General features: G+C 42.6%; 1 protein-coding gene across 1 annotated transcript; it reads left to right on the top strand.

Moving 5' to 3' along the window:
- Positions 1–16,359: 16,359 nt before the first annotated feature.
- Positions 16,360–16,665, top strand: LOC107188287. The gene has a single exon (XM_015576555.1). The coding sequence runs from the start codon at positions 16,360–16,362 to the stop codon at positions 16,663–16,665; it is 306 nt and encodes a 101-aa protein (XP_015432041.1).
- Positions 16,666–16,985: the final 320 nt, after the last annotated feature.

Below are 16,985 nucleotides of genomic sequence, written 5' to 3' on the forward strand. Positions count from 1 at the left end.
GCGTACATTATCTTTTTTCTTTTTTTTTTTTCTCACCACTCTAATAAGCCGCTTAAAGGGGCGTGCAGAAATGCATCTGGATGGTCGTAAATCGACTGGATTTCTTTCTGCGCAGAAAGAAAGATGAGGATTATACAGTGTGTGCTCCTAAATTGCTTGGTTAAACTTTACTGTCGTATTCCACGAATCTTCATTCAAAGACGAGCCTTTATTCAATATCCTTATTTGAATCACTATACTTGATAATATAGCTAAAATGAATCTTTATTCAATACCTTCAGTCGAATCACCGAAATACGTAGTTATTGTAACTAAAATCAACCCTTGTACAGTATCTTTAGTCGAATCACTATTCTGAATAATATAGTTAAGATAAACTTTCATGCAATATCTTAATTTCAATCACTATTCTAATCTAGCTAAGACTGTTTCCAATATCTTTAATCGACCGAACTAAATTCAACCTCGATTTACTATCTTTCGTCAAATACATGATAATATAACTAAGATTGTATTCAATATCTTTAATCAAGCAACTATACTCAATAATGCAGCTAAAATCAACCTTTGCCCAATACCTTTCAGTTGAATCACTATACTCAATGATACAACTGAAAACAATCCCACGTTTTTCCAGAACTCCCGTTCGAACCAACTCATTAAACACGGAGGCATAAATGATCTCGTTTCGTGGATGGCCCGGAAACAGTACCTACTATCTTCCATGATAGTCAGAACCATCCCCCAGATCATGGTGGTTCCAGGTAGCCGGTTACATTACGCAATGCACCGCTCCGATTATCCCTCTGTTCCGAGCATCGCGTGTGTAGGTGAGCGCAACACGCGTTCTATGCAGGTCGCGTACCCGTTGATGGGCATTCGGTGCACACTCCGTTGCGAATTCTTAATTAATGAAGGCGGATAGAGAGATTACCTCTTAATTTAAACTCCGAGAGCCATTAATTTCGCTTCTAATTTCAGCTGTTTTGCCATGCTGTTGACGGAATAACGAATCCACGATGTGTTCTCAGTACGCTACTTTGAATACTTGACGGTCGTTTCTCGAAACTGTAAAAAATAATAGAAATTTCATTCTGAAACATTGACTGTAATAATAATTTTTTTTTAATTGTATCTTTAATACTTCATACAGGGTATCTCAGATGTGGTAGTATAACCGGACAGGAGGTGATTCTATAAGAAAAAAGAAGCCGAAAAAAAAAAAGAATATATTTGTTTTGTTTGTGAAAATATCGAATTCGAAAATTACGATCTGAAAATCGTGTATTCGTCACATGGTAGTCAGTAGAAACAGAATGCAATGTACAGACGTGCTAGCTAAGTTCTGTTCAATTGCTTGGGGTGGATATCCAGACGATTTTCAAATTCGTTGAAATGTTTATTATTCTTTTTCGAGTTGTTTTTATTTACAGAATCACCTGCCCGATTGTACTACCCCAACCTAGTAACACCCTCCGTATAGATTGTTTCATTAATATTGATCAGCCGCACCAGTATTTCCGTGACGCTTTACCAGAGTTGAAAACCAATTGAGGAAAGTGATAATCTGCTAAAATCTAAAAGCAAAAAAAAAAATACTTTTCATACAATGCTTCATTTTTTCACCGTGCAACGTGAATACACACGTCAACAGCCGCCCGCAATCTTTTCACTCAACGAGAGGCGCAACGATCGATCGATAAAATGGAGTCGTAAAACTTCATTCGAATCGTGACACTCGCGCATAAAACCACCCGCAGCCCCTTTCTCTCGTTTCCCTTCCTCCCGACCACCCCCCTCCGATGACGCGGAACACTTAACACGTTGACAGCCACAGTGAAAAAAGGCGGCACGTAACCAGACACACTGTGTTTCGTTGTTTTAAAGTCATAAATCATCGAAAATAGGTTACATCTGAATTGCAAAGCCAGGTTGTAATTAAGTCCACATCCTTTTTTAAATAAATTACATTTTACATGTTTTCCGTATCAATATTTTCCATTCGTTTGCGATGATAAAAATTATTTCGTTCTAAGTCAATTAATTTTCAATATAATGTAAAAATGATATTACATCCGATATCTCATTCCAAGCCAAACAGTTTAAAGTCCATATATAAAATCTTCCTCCCACTTCCCCTTCTTGATCGTATCGCAATTTTTCACAAAAAAAAATCAACCCCCGTTTTCGATCGTATCCGCAATTTCAGATGCACCCTGCATCGAATGACGACACGTTGGAAAATCTGAACAGCAATCCATCATTCCTTTCCCATCAGGCTAATAGATGCGGGGGTGGCGACAGATGCTGCCAGCCCTCTTAAAATCTGTTTATCTATTGTTATATCGATAACAGGGTGGCGGATATTGTGAATTCATCTGTCACATTCGAACCCTGCTCGGCCTTAATCTCGTTTGCGATAATACTGCAATTACGAAGGTTCGTGGCGGGCCAGTGGCTGGCTGGTGACGTCATTCATTTACGTTTTTCTGGCCGGATTCCAATTCACCACTCGAATCTCATCGTGGACGACGTCGTCCGCGCGGGAAGGGCTCATTTATTCCCCGAGAGGACCAGCGAGAGAGAGAAATTCCCCCCCCCCCACGAGGCGGTTAAAAACGGTTAGCCTCAACCGGGGAGTGGTTATTACTAGATCTGGGGAATTTTGTGCGTCTACATCAGCGGTTCTCCACTTGGGGAACGTGATTGATGTTTTAGGGGTACGCGAAAAGAATTCAAAATAGCAGCGGCTATACAGGATGTCCCTTTTAACATATTTAAAACGGGCTGAATCTGAGCCTGAAGAAATGAATTTTCTCATTTTATGTATAAATTATGACCATTTTTGTAATATTAGGGGATGCAGTTTAGTAAAGTTGGCTGTTAAGTTGTGCGCAAGTCAGACAAGGTTGGAAACCACTGGTCTACAGTGTATTTGGTTTAAATATATATACCTTGTTATTTCTCGAACTATTCAGAATGCAAAAAAATGTTTCACGTGAACGTTGTTTAATTTCCTATGGAGACAAATGGTACTATACCACCCAATGGATATTTACCTTGATATTTCACTGTTGTAATGTTTAACGTGGATTTTCGTGGAAATGGCTCCCAGAAGCGCGTGGGTGGTAATTCCGTAAATGTAATCTAACTTCATTTAATCCCCCCCCCCCCTCTGCGGAGTTATTTGAACAGAGAACACGGTGGTTCGTCGGCTCTTAAAGTTCACGGTTCGCCATGAACGCGGGGGAGTTGTCATTATGTATCCAGTAATAAATCATTCGTATAATTTTCATTCAATCCGATGCAATCAGAGGGTTTCCGTTATTTACCATCGCTGCAATGTGTATTCAGCGTTGATCTCACTATTGTAATGTAATCCTCGATAAAACAAATTTATCCAAAGATCATATAATATATATCCAAAGTACTTTGCAAGCAAACAGAATATTAGGTTGACAGTAGATCATTTTTAACTTTTGTTGTAATTTTTGCAGAATTTCAATTACAGATTGTTTTATAAAATATGCATATAATTTCCGACCCGTATTTAATTTATGTTACCTTAAAAAATTATCTTTGCCACACTGAAAAAGAACGTATGTGGCCAAACACATTTCATTTTAGGCGATATTGATTTTTTACGCAAAAATTGTGTAATGTTATTTAAATAATCGAGCCTCCTAGCAATGTACGTGCTATTCATATTTGTCGAACTGTTAACGTAGAATTCTTTTATTAAGTTCACGAATCTGTATATTTCTTTTCTTAAAAATCTTCATTCGCTACATTCATCTCTGAATCATTCTTACGATTAACAAAACACCGTATATCCACAGAATAAATATTTACGAAATGGATAACTTTATCTACACGTAACTCAAATAAGTTTCCATCCAGAGGATAAACATTCACAGATCGGATAAAAGTACGCAAACACATTTTATTATCATCGTCCTATAATACGCGATATATATTTTGCTATCGTTGCATCATTTCACGTGACGCAGTTCATGGAAAAATGTGAAAAGAATAATTTCGAGAACGGAGTAATCGTGCTCGGAACATTTTTTTCATTACTATTCTCGACGGAATTTACCTCCAGTGTTTTACAGAGCCGTGTCCGTGTACAAAGATATACGTCGAGTAAATAATTTCCGACGCCATATCTCGATGGCCCTCGGCAGCTGGAATTTTACAAAAGTCGCCTGAAAAATTCACGGCGGCACGTGTTACCCCGTTGTTCGTGAAAATTTCACTCGGTGGAAATTCGCTGTAGTTACAAGATGAAAAATCCTTCCGTGTCCTTTCGGTATTGAATCTGCACAAAAAAAATTTTGAATAAAATTGATCGACCTCAAGATCACTTGATCCATTCAGAATCCTCAAAACGCTTCTATTGATCTGGAGATCACTCAATCCATCCAGAATCCTACATAAGGCTTCGATCGACCTCGAGATCATTCGATACATCCAGAATCCTAGATGAGGTTTCGATCGATCTGGAGATCACTCGATCCATTCAGAATCCTCCAACCTTTTCTATTAACCTGGAGATCACTCAATCCATCCAGAATCCTACATAAGGCTTCGATCGACCTGGAGATCACTCGATCCATCCAGAATCCTCCCAAACGCATCGATCCGCCACGAGATCACTCGATCTCCACGACCCTCCACGGCGAGCTTCGCCAAGAAAAGTGAAAAGCGTGTCCGCCACGGAGTCTTCCGGAAAATCAATATCCCCCGAAATCATTCGTCCGCGAATCCCTAGTCCCTCTTACTTCCCCCCCCAGGGCCTTAGCCGTGTTTGATAGCACGAATCCACCACTGTGCACCGCCCTCCTCCCTAGGGACATTGTGCTCTAGGGGTCGAGTTTCAGGGGGGGGGGGGTAGGTACAGTAGCTTACAGAATCGCCCAAAAAGGAAGAAAAGCTCCTCGAGCCTCCTCTAACCAGGGTGCTGTCTCTATTCGTGTAGAGTGGAAAACAGGTTCGGGATGTGAGTCAGAGCTGCGGCGAGTGAGTAGGCAGCTGACGAGATCAGGTGAGGGTTTGGAAGACTAGTTGGATCTGGAGAGGTAGCGCGCTGGAAACCTCTACCTGTCCCTCTCTCGGAAGGTGGGGTTGCGCGTATCGTGAACAGAGACACGACGATCTGCTATTAGGGTGCGACAGAGAACGGCGCCACTTCTTAGAGTGGGAAAAGTCGGGGAAAGAGGGTGGCCAAAGAGCCGACCGTGTGTCAGTCGTCTTCAGGCCAGAGAAGGACAGACTGCCCGGCGAGGGTGTGGACGGAGGAGGGGGTTCGGGGGTGCTGCGCGGCAGGGAGTCTCTAGCGTGTGGTGTAGCGTGCACGGGTGGAGGGTGGAGAAGGACCTGCGCGCGAATTTCCCGCGTTCGCTCAACCTCATATTGATCCCACCCCAGTAACTCCCCGCATTCTACTATATTCTAGGGGCGGTAGGGAGAGAGAGAGAGTAGGGGGGTCGAGGGACGAAGGCGGTGGGTGGTTGATCGGCGGTATACACAGTACGGGGGAGACGAGAGGCACGGCGAAGGGAAGGAGTCAGAGGATCGTGGACTCCGGGTTGGTCCAGCGGGTCTAGTGTCGTGGTGCTCTCTCGAGCGTCGAAAAACGCGTCACCCTGAAACGTGTGTTCGTCGTCCTTCTCGATCGCGTGCAGTGGAATCGCTTCCGGGAATTTTTGTGCGGAGAAAATCGTATTCCGTGACCCATTCGACGCGACGGTTCGGTTAAGTTGTGTGTTCGAGAGTAGAGAAGACAACGCGGCAGGGAAGAGGATATCCTGACGGGGAAGAAGGTGTGAACATCACAGAGTGGAAAAGCTGGTCCAGGTCTTCCTGGCGGAGTCGTCGTGGATCGAACGCGCGCTAGAGACCCTGTTTCAGAGATTGGAACACGGTGGTCACATGAGACACGCTCTTGGGTCTTGTTAGACTCTCTTGGGGTCTTGTTAGACTCTCTCGGATCTTGTTAGACACTCTTGGGGTCTTCGTAGACGCTTTTGAGGTCCTGTTAGACACTCTTGGGGTCTTCGTAGACGCTGTTGAGGTCCTGTTAGACGCTCTTGGAGTCTTCCTAGACGGTCTTGGCTCTTGCTAGACTCTCGAACGTCTCCCATCGACTAGAGGATCCTGCGATTCTCTCTATTGCTCGACGAAATTTTGCGATTCGACCGCGAACAGTGCGTGACTTATCGAATCGTGGAAAATCGTGTTCTCCGGTCGTCGTCCACGCTGCAGGCTGCAGGCGAACGCGTTTACGATCACTCCGCGTCCCGTATTCGCGTCCTGACGACGCGACGTGGTGTCGCCCTCAGGTATGCATGCCGTGTGTGCCAATCGTGCGCCCGCGCGCGACCTGACTACGATCGTCGCGTGTGGGAAAAGCCAGGTTCGCTCTCGTTGCCCTCTTCGCGTGTCGACGATCTCTAACAATAGTTGCTGCTGCTGTTCGTAGAACGTCCATCGTGTTCTGACCGAGCTGATTCTGTGGGGCCGTTACATCGGCTCGATGTTTCGGGAAAATGTCGCGGGGCGTGCTCCTGGGTGTCGATTGAACCGCGAGATATAAGGCTAGGTTTACATTGGTGGAGTAAGTGGTAGAGTAGCTTAACCGTAATACCCAAGAGGGATAACCTTTTCGCTATTCTTTTCGCTCCCCTAAGTACTAGGGCTAGCTACTTTATCATTTATTCTATCAATGTGAACCTGACCCAATAGTCGCCTAGTTAAGATAGTTGCCCGAGATGTCGAGTAGTCCTCCTAGGTGCTGGCTGGGTGGGAAATGATTTATGGTGACGGGTGCCCTACCGAAGGTAGCTAACTTAGCTAACCCTCTTTCGGAGGACTTTGGGGGGAGTAGTTTGATACGTGATTTATAGAGATCGCGGGTGAGATTCGAGTATTTTAATAGACGTTCTTGGAGTTCGGAGCATATGGCTACGAGTGATTTTTTAGGGGCTGGTAAGATTTTTTGCGGTAATTGGAGGACACTTTGGTGTATGATCTTGCGCCTGATTTTGGGTATGAGCGTTGAGTGATAGACGTTTGAAGGAATCAGATGTGGTTTATTAGTGATCGTTGGAGGGAGTTGTTAAGGAATTGGTGAAAGTTTGAGAATGGTGTTTGAGGTAACTGTCAGATATTGGTTCGTTGGGTACTGGAAGGTATCCTGGCGTTGGAAGGGCGGAGAAAATTTAATTCATGTATTGCTTTTACAATTGACAGTGTTTGTCCCTCGAACAACAGATATCGACCAGCATTTCTTATCATCAATTTAGCGAATAGTATCCATCGGCCAATCCCCAAATCGCTTCTTAACAACTACCAGACAGATAACAAGAGTTGTACTAGTTGCCATTAACTTATCGAAGCGCTGAGAAAGCCGACTTTTCCGATTGCCAGGCATTGTTTCGATTCAATTCCACAAGCAAACGTTATATTCCGCCGGTTATTAAGGAAAGTTTGATATCGTGGCTGGATCGCGTGGAGGATTGTTACCGTGGTTCCGGAAATATTCTTCGGAACGAGAGCACTCGGTTTGATGACGTTCGATTATCATCCACGACGAGTGGAGCTCTTGCCATTCAGTCGTTTGTTGCTACGTTGCCTTTCATGAATAGTTGAAAAATGCCGAATGTAAATTCGTGCTTTGAGATTTGAAAAGTATTTCCATTCTGGTCGATACGATCGGTCGCTCGAAGCCGATGAATAAGGACGAAACGTTTCTTCTTGCTCGATGTACTGGGTGCAACGTGTATAAATCAGGCGAAGGGTTTAGAATTGGAAAATCACAGAAAGAAATATATGGTATTTAAGTAACAAGAAATTCTTATTTCTGAATCTGCATTATTTAACATTTCTTATTTCTGCATTTCCATTATTTGATATTTCTTATTTCTGAAATTGCACATATATTTAATACACTTACCGGTGGTCGTGAAAAAACCCTAAAATCCCCTGTTCGAAATGGTCACAAAGACCCACGGCTAATGGACTGGGTGGAGAGAGTTTTCCGAGGGATTCAGCGGATACGTCGTTGTGTGTTCGACTTAACGATCCATAATGCTGGGTATAATGGGGAACCAGACTCAAGCTTGCTTCGTTCGACTCTGAAAACTTTACTATCGTCGCGATATAATCGCGTGGTTTACCGTCCCGTGTGTGCGCCAAGATAGGTAACTGGACGGAACGCGTGCCGTTATCTTTCTCCGAGCGCAATGGAGTAGATAGTGTAAGAAATATTCTGGGTACGATTTGTCAATTTCTTGGACAGGATATATCGGCCAACGGTATCGATACATTTGCGTGCAATGAATTAGTTCAGGTTGTAGCCGTGTCGTTCTACGATTTTTTCGACCTCCATGATGGCGGAGAAGGGGGATTTGTTGGAATGGTGCTGATAAGGGAGCTGCAGGCGGGTTAGATGTACATAGAGAGGGTGATTCAGGTCTGTGTTCGAGTAATTCGATGACATATGGGTGGATAAGCAGTTGGAATTTTGTTGTTCGTGAGTGTAGAGTAAATCCTCGATGAGTGTTCGAAGGCTCCTCGGTATTGACAAGGAGAGCACTCATCGAGGGTTTACTGTATTCTGTTGATAACACAGAATTCTGTATTATACAGGATTTCCCACGTAAGTGTCGCCACGAAATTTCAAGACTTTCTTTGGACTTTAGGAACAAATTTGTGCTAAACAAAAGTTGAACTATATTTAAGTGCGTCATAACCTTCGTAAATCAAAGTTTCTTTATCTGCATCTTGTCGGAGAAATGGATGCTACCTTTTCATTATTTAAATAAAACTGTAACGGTTTGTAAATATTTCCTATTAGGACGAATCGTGATCCGCGATCTACTGATCGATTCTGCCTGTCTCTAATCTAGTCTCTGATCGAAGACATAGCATTCCCACTAAATCATCATTAACATCATCGTTATCCGTTATTCCCGGTTAAACGAACGTCCGTTCCTTAATGACCAGGTAACGATTCGCGGTTGAAAATGACGAATCGTAATCACCAATCAGGAAGCCCCTACGTCCAGGCCCCTAACGATTTAATCCGGACTTAATACCACGGAATCGCGATTTCTACGACGGACAAAACCCGATTCGACTGCAACACGCTCGTAAATACACACGGGGCGTAAAAGTCTGTGCACTAGTGTGGCCCGATAAATGCTCCTGTGGTGTGTATGTTTTCGATTCCAGCTGCGCGCGGCGAATGCTCGTGCATGACTCACTCAGAGGCTGTCGTTCGCGCCGCGAAGAAAGCGTTCGGTCGGATACATAAACGAGAGGAACAGAGAGTAGCGGTGGGTTTGTGAACAGAGATTGCTTCAAAGTAGCGCTGTTAAAATGAGTTTCGAGTCTTGAGCTTTAATAGCTCGAGTCGCGGTTCAAATCCTAGTGACTAGAACCCTCAAGGTTTGAACCTTGAGCCGTGAAAGCTCGAGTGTTTAGCGCTCGAGTCTTTACATATAGTGAAGTGATGTAGGAGGCTTTTTCGAAGCCTTAAAAAGTTAACATGAAGTTTTCAGTCTTGAACTCTAATATTACATGAAAGCTTTGGAAGCTTTAAGGGGGAATAATACAGTAACGTCTGGCAAAGCTTGTTTATATGAAGTTTTTTTTCGGTTGGGATAACCATCGCTGTGAATTTCCAGAAGAATCGGGAATATTAACCTTCACCGTTCGTATTACCCCGTTGAAATATTACTCGCAAGCCGAAAGTTGCGAGCCAACGGTTGAAGTTCGTACCCTCTGGACACTGCATCACTTAGGGCCAAGGTTGTACTAGTCTCTCGGCGAAGGCAACCCTCCTATAACGCTGTTAGTTCGTGCCGTGTTATATGGAAACTCCATAGTAACCGCTTTCATTATTCATACACAGGGAAATTCCCTATAGATTCGGCTAAAATTCTTGCGAACCAGTGCATATGAGTAATCGGGGTTACAAGAAGGCTGTGTGTCGAGACTGTGTTACCATCCAAAACGTGTTTTAAGAACATTATTTTATACAATAATATGTCTCGATTTTTTTACCGCGTTAGACAACGGTATGTCTCTACTTTTGTACCATGCTATATGCTCGTAAGAAGAGTACAACCACCAAAACCAAGTTTAATATTTACCGTGCACGGAAAGGAGGTTCGAACAACAGTTCCGCCATACTTTAACTGCTCTCTGTCCGATCTCGCGCATCCCGCCGTAACTGCGCGCACACACACCTGCTGCGGGCACAGAAAAGAACAGCGAATGAGGAAGAAAGAGAAGCTAAGAGTTAGAGTCAAGGTAGCTGAAAATTTTATTAATGTTGTCTCATCGACACGGCGCGTTTAATCATTAAAAAAAAAAAATCAGTTTGCTCGTGAAGGGAATGCCGTCTGCTTAATAAATTACACGCTTCACTGATTCTACGGGGGATCCCCCAGTGGTAGGGATGACGCGTCCACAGTTAACGTAGAAGCCTTTCCGCGCAGTTATCGAGACTTTACGGTAGTCAGTCGCGTTCAAAAATCCTGGACACGTATTTCAACGTTCTCTATATGTATTTCCACGTTCTTCGAAAATAACATAACCCACGACGAACTGTTCCGCACAACGAGCATTTATCGGGAACCACTAGTTTAATCGCGTGCGCCGATCGACCGCGGAGATTATCAGCTCGGTTTTGAAATACAGGCTCCGGCGGGAAAACGTCGTTGCAGAGATACAGTCGCGGGATAAGGGAACCAGGCCGGCGGTCGAGTTCGTTATTACACGATTATTGGCTGTTGCCCGCGCGGATCTCCACACCAGGTAATCCTGGAGCTTGCACTTGGCACTTACGCGGCTGGTATTACCGCGGCAATAAGAAATGTCCTCCGTCCTGTAACCCCACTTAAGTTCAACGGCGGAACGTGGCGGACAGTGAGCAAAGCATCGAAAAATGTGGGGAAGAAAAAACGAAAGCGCGAATAATCGCGAAAATAATCGTGGGTTTTGATAGAAGACACGCGTCAACGGCCTGTTATTTCGACGTTTAATATCGGTGGGATAGTACAGGGCGATTCAACAGTGGCGTCAAGAAATTCTGTGGAGTTACAATGTTATTCGAAACCCACGGGAGTCTCAGAGAATACACAGTTGTAACTTTGAACGACGAACTGTATCTCCGAACTGGCACAACAAGTATACAGTACCGGTCAAAAGTTTGGAATCACTGGGTGAATGAAGAGAAACAGGATCTTCTTATGAAAACATTTATTTAAGTACCGTTAGAAAATGTTTGCGCAAAATTAACCTTGCAGTTTAATTTAAAACAAAACAAACAGCCTCTATTAACTACACGCATGTACTTTCGACGATTTATGACTTGAAAACGAAGTAAAGTGCGTCTGGCTACGCACGACTTATTTCACTGTGGCGATGAACGTGTTAAATGGAGTTCTATTAACTTAGAAAAACCTGAATAATTCTCGATAACAGATTCGTTCTACTTAAATAAATTACATCACAGATTAATAATAAATTACTAATAATAATATACTAATTATTACAGGAATTATAATATTTCCGTTAAAATAGTTCGGGGGTCAAAGAATCCGTTAGAAATACCACTTTAACATAGTAACACCTATCGTTAATAGTATTCTGAATCTCTTCGAACCTATTGTAAGTACTATAGTTTAATCGAATACGATTTTTTTTTTAAAGTTATGTTCGCGGATTACCGTTTCTATGTCGATTCCCCAACAGACAGGCCGTTTCAAAAGTGGCGTTCCGTTCAGAATTACGAAACAGGTCCGAACGAAAACATGGTTCCGTAAGTCTGTTGTCTCTTAAGTAAAATCACGCTGAGTCACCGCATTCCTTCATTGTAGGTCTTTCAAATAGCCCGCCCATCGACACACCACCGCCATATTGTGTACACCCCATTTTTTATGCTCGTGTGTTCGAACACCACCGGCTGGTTACCAGTTTGTGCATTGCATGCGTTTTGTACGTTCTTGGCGAATCTTGGACAGTATGTTTTTTCTCTTCTTTCATTGTAGCTAGACACACCTCGAGATTGCTTACGTCATTCGCGCTGCAAATAGTGTTTGTCACAATTTTTTTCACTTGATTCTCAGCTCAAAGAACCCGTGCACACGAAATTGCGTTTCAGAAACAATTTTAAGAACACGATAAACAACGATAAACTTGCATTCTGCTGAACTATTTCTGAATTATTCTGTACACCGTGTTGAATTTTTATCGTTATTAAGAGGCCACGCCCGCTGTTCTGTTTGGTGAGGGTAGTGACCTCGAGCAGACGATCTTATTGAAAGTAAAGTTCGTCCTAGATCCTTCTGATTCTTCTTATTCCTTTCTTCGTTTCAGTAATTCGGATTTATTCCGTTTTTTTGACTTTGTTTTCTTAATACTCTGAAAAACTTATTTATGTTATGACGTTTATATTATGTACTTCACTTTTACAATGATCGAAATTTCGATGATCATTCCCTTTGCTAAAACTAATGTTTTTCGACGGTAAATATTTGCTGCATATTGTCAGTATATATCAGGGAATTACGAATTTATTTCATGGTCGGCGAACAATTTTCTTGTTAAGAACTCGGACCGATAGTCGGACGGATTTAAAAAGTTTCTCTCGGTCGTTACGACTGTTTGTTTAACGGGGAAAAATTACGAGAGAGGAACGGATAGAAAAAGTAAGTTTCCAGAAGGTAAGATAATTAGAAATTTCATCAAAAGTAGCTGGGATGGATGTTCATCGAGTTCATTAGCGCAAGCTTCGATTGAATCGCAACGGCTTTACCCATCCCACTCTTTACTTCTTTCTTCATAAATTCGAATCTAGACATTTTTCGCTGTTATTTTATAACTCTGTTACTATAGGATTGTATCTGTAAGTACAGTGAACTCGAATCATTGCCATTCTTATCGATTTGTATTCATTAAGACATCGGAAAATCCCCCCAAAAAATGTCCCCTACGAAGCCCATTGCTCTAACTGAATTTCTACAAAATGGTTTCCGTCGACCTTAACCCTTTAACCGTGTTCGACGAGTATACTCGTCATTAGGGAATGACCACACTTTCGCTAATAACAAGTATACTCGTGATGTAAAAAAATAAAATACTTGTTATAAACGTTTTGATTTTATTTTGGAAAACAACCATTTGACTTCTTTATTCTAAAGAACATAAATATGACTTTCAATTTTTACAACTACATGTGTACAACAAAATTTTCGTTGTAGGTCACAGCATCCATGCCATTCACCTTCCGTGGGTTAATTAACGTTCACAAATATTGTTGTCGTTCCCTTCCACGTCCAAATAATCACCAAGATTGAATAGGGGAACCAGCATTAAGACAATAATTCGTGCAAGCCCAAGTGGTGTGTCGAAAAGCTTCATAGTTCGTATTCCTGTCGGCCCTTTAGTCCCAGTGCCTTAACATTCGGGTACATACTTCGAATTCAGAATCACGTTCGGGATCATTTCCACGAAGTGTACCATATCCTTGCTGGTGGGCGTATAACAGGCCAGTCAGGGCGGTCGATGCTTTCTGAAAACGATTTAGAAACCGCGGCTGAATCACACAAAGAGATTCCCGAAGTGCGTTGACCGTCCTTTCGGAGCCCGGAGCCCAGTGCCCTTGGGATTCCTTTCACGAATATCCATACTTGTACACACACACACATGTTTTTTCGAACATAAAGCGAGATAAAGCTCCATAAAGAGGGTATAAAAATTTTTCCGCGACCGGACGCGAATAGACGATCCACGGAATAGGCGTTCTTAATTGCGCGAAACCTTGCGTCCTGAAGTTGATTCAAGGACAACGCGAAAGAAGGGGATACCCGACGAATGGATCCGTCTGCAGCTTTATTTCGAGGATTCTACTCGAATGGAACAATTGAAGACCTGTTCATACCTTGAATCACATCAGAAGTGACCTTGTTAGGGGATCTTTTGTCCGAAGAGAATATTATTTAGACTTTTTTTGGTGGTTTCTTTTGTACTGTGATTTTTTCTGGAGTAAACATTGTTACAGCTCTGGTCAAAGCATTGTAGTCTCCTACAATGTATATACAGGGTGAGTCAATAGGAACTATTGTCTAAAATAACTTCATCAAATGTACCCAAAGGGTTAAGAAAATCCCGACAAAGAGATGACGCGACGGAAACACTTTCTTCTCGCAAGCTTGTTAGCTCGTCGACGTTTCTCGATCCCTATCGATTTACCTGCGACATTGAACGATTTCCGCGGCGATCCACAAGCCAGATCCGCCCACGACTACGCGTCGACGTCTCAAGTTTCCTTCGAAACCAACCCCCCTCCGTCACCCCTTCTTTTTCCGAAAAAAAGCCCACGTCTCTGTGGTACCATGCAGACTGTTCCATGCAAATTTTCTGCCTTCTAATACTCGACACTATACATACACACACACGTCGTATATACAGGGTGACTCAATGTGAAATGATACAGGCATTATCCCCCAAATACAATAAACTTTTCTTGAAAAAATGTTTCCATTAACAAACTAGATTAATTTGTTACTTTTCAATTGAAACATTTTTTTCCATTAACAAACTAGATTAATTTGTTACTTTTGAATTGAAACATTTTTTTCCATTAACAAACTAGATTAATGTGTTACTTTTGAATTTTGAATGTTTGAATTGAAACATTATTTTCTATTAGCAAATTAGGTTACTTTAGACTCGCGTCGTTGTTTTGCGGGCCACATGTCGACTGGAATGAGAATGTTCAGGGTAATATCCTTATGTTGTTTTAATCCTAAGCAAACTAAGCACTCGAAGTCACTTATAATCGAATACGTCTACGCTTGACAATCAACTTTAAACTAGTGAATGACCGAATTGTTGGATTTCTGAACGTTTGAAATTAATACTTCAATGTATTTATTTCTTACAAACTTTTATAAAAATAATTATTTATTCTTATCGTAATTCTTAAATAATTATTTATAAAGTGCAAAAAGTGCAAAAGCCCAGTAAATGACTGCTTCATTTCTAAAATATTTTTAATAAGAATTGTACTTATTAATGTTTCCTTAATAACCTAAACTAAAAATATAGAATATTAAAAGTGCAACAACGCTTCATTTATAAACATTTAATAATTTTTATATTTATAATTGACATTTCTTGCATAATAGTCATTCACTGGTATGCAGTCAATTACTGGTTGGTTTACTCTAGTATAAAAAGTTTCGTATTCGAATTCGTGTCTACTGATAATAATAAAAGAAAAGCGTTCAGTAGTAAAAACGTAAAGTAGTGGATCTATATTTTCTCGTAAAGTTCACGCATAACGAGCTTTCCATCGCATACCACCAGCAGCCCCTCCACCCCCGTGACGAACATAAACTCCTTTATTGGATGTACCGTATACTTCGAACACGGTCAGAACAATAAAACACAAGTAGGCCGGGCAGTAAATCCTAAAGATCGTTCGCGAACGAGTCTCAGGGCAGACACGCGATCCCGCGTCAGCGAACTTAAACGATCACAATGACGATCCACGTACCCTGGAGTCCAAGGTGCATACCATTCTCCGGAAGTCGCGTGCAGCCTGCAACTGATGCTCCAAAAGTATCATACCTTACCCTAACAATAATCAAAATAACCCCCTGTATCGCAGTTCGAATCGAGTCTCGGTTCATTACTTCCGCAAAAATCCATCCTCATTTTCCTTCCAGAGTGTAGCTCCCAAGTGATCAACACAGTTCATCTCGAACGGAGTTCATTTCCATTCGCCGAAGATCAAAAGTGAAGCTCCAAATTACCATTTAGACATCACCAAGAACGTTCATTCATTCTCGTGAGTCCAACGTCATCTGTTCTTCCAGAGCGTAGTTAGAGTGATCTGAGAAGTCAGACCATCGCTGATAAGCGTGTGTTCTAACTCATTTATCGATGATCAAAACCGCGATCAGTATCATCGTGGTGGGAATCGAAGTGGGTTCCGCGAGTCAGTGAGAGAATCCAACGAAAAAACGGCGTTCATCCGCGGGATTAAAAATAAGTCTCGGACATTTTTGTGTGATGACTCGGACGGAAGAGGATCGACTGGTCAAGCTGTTTCTCTATGGTGCCGTGCTGCTGCCGAAAATATCCACGTGAAGGGGAAGTGACAGGTTGGTGTGGATAGGATAGAGAAGCTTGGGAACGTGGGCCAGTTGTTGCCCCAGATGGAAGAGCTGACGTTTTCACGCGACGTCATCAACGACGACAGTTCAGCGAAATAAACGTTTAGGATCGAGTAGCGAATCGAAGAGATCACGTGGATTGTTTGATCACTGTTGGAGCAACATGGACGCCCTGGAATTGCAAGCGGCCCTGGTCAAACTGGACCCAGCTACCACCGTGACACCTATCGGGTCCAATGTGAAGATAGTACCGCCTCATCATCGTATAGCATTCGCGGTGGATCTGGACGAGAACAATTTGACGTTGGAAAACGCGACGCAGAATGATGAGAAGTCGACCAGAAGCTCGAGTAAGTCGAGGAAGTTGCACAACAAGTGCTCGACGAATCTGACCGTGCCCGGGCATCAGAATCATCAGAACGCGCAGCAGATAGGGATGTCGAAGTGCAACATGGCGGAGGTCAGGTGACGCCAGCCTTGCTTCGACCTTATCTTTTATCACACTTATCCGCCGCACCGAAGCAGCAAGCATCACGCTAAGCATCATTCTAAGGAGAAGAGACATAGATCCCATGTGGTAAGTTTGAGGGTACCTAGGTGGGGGAGGGGATACGCTGTTGGATGGAAGTTTGGGATCGCATGTTTTGGTAGTTCCTGGTCATACTTCAGATCGTAGATAGTGCTTTTAACCCATCTGCATTATGGATAGTAGAACATGCCCTTGTCATAAGGTTTCTTTAATCCAAATTCAAGTGTACAGGATGTTCCCACAAGATGGGACATTCCTTA

The sequence above is a fragment of the Dufourea novaeangliae genome, unplaced genomic scaffold (genome assembly GCF_001272555.1).
Source record: "Dufourea novaeangliae isolate 0120121106 unplaced genomic scaffold, ASM127255v1 scaffold118, whole genome shotgun sequence".
NCBI classification, from domain to species: domain Eukaryota; kingdom Metazoa; phylum Arthropoda; class Insecta; order Hymenoptera; family Halictidae; genus Dufourea; species Dufourea novaeangliae.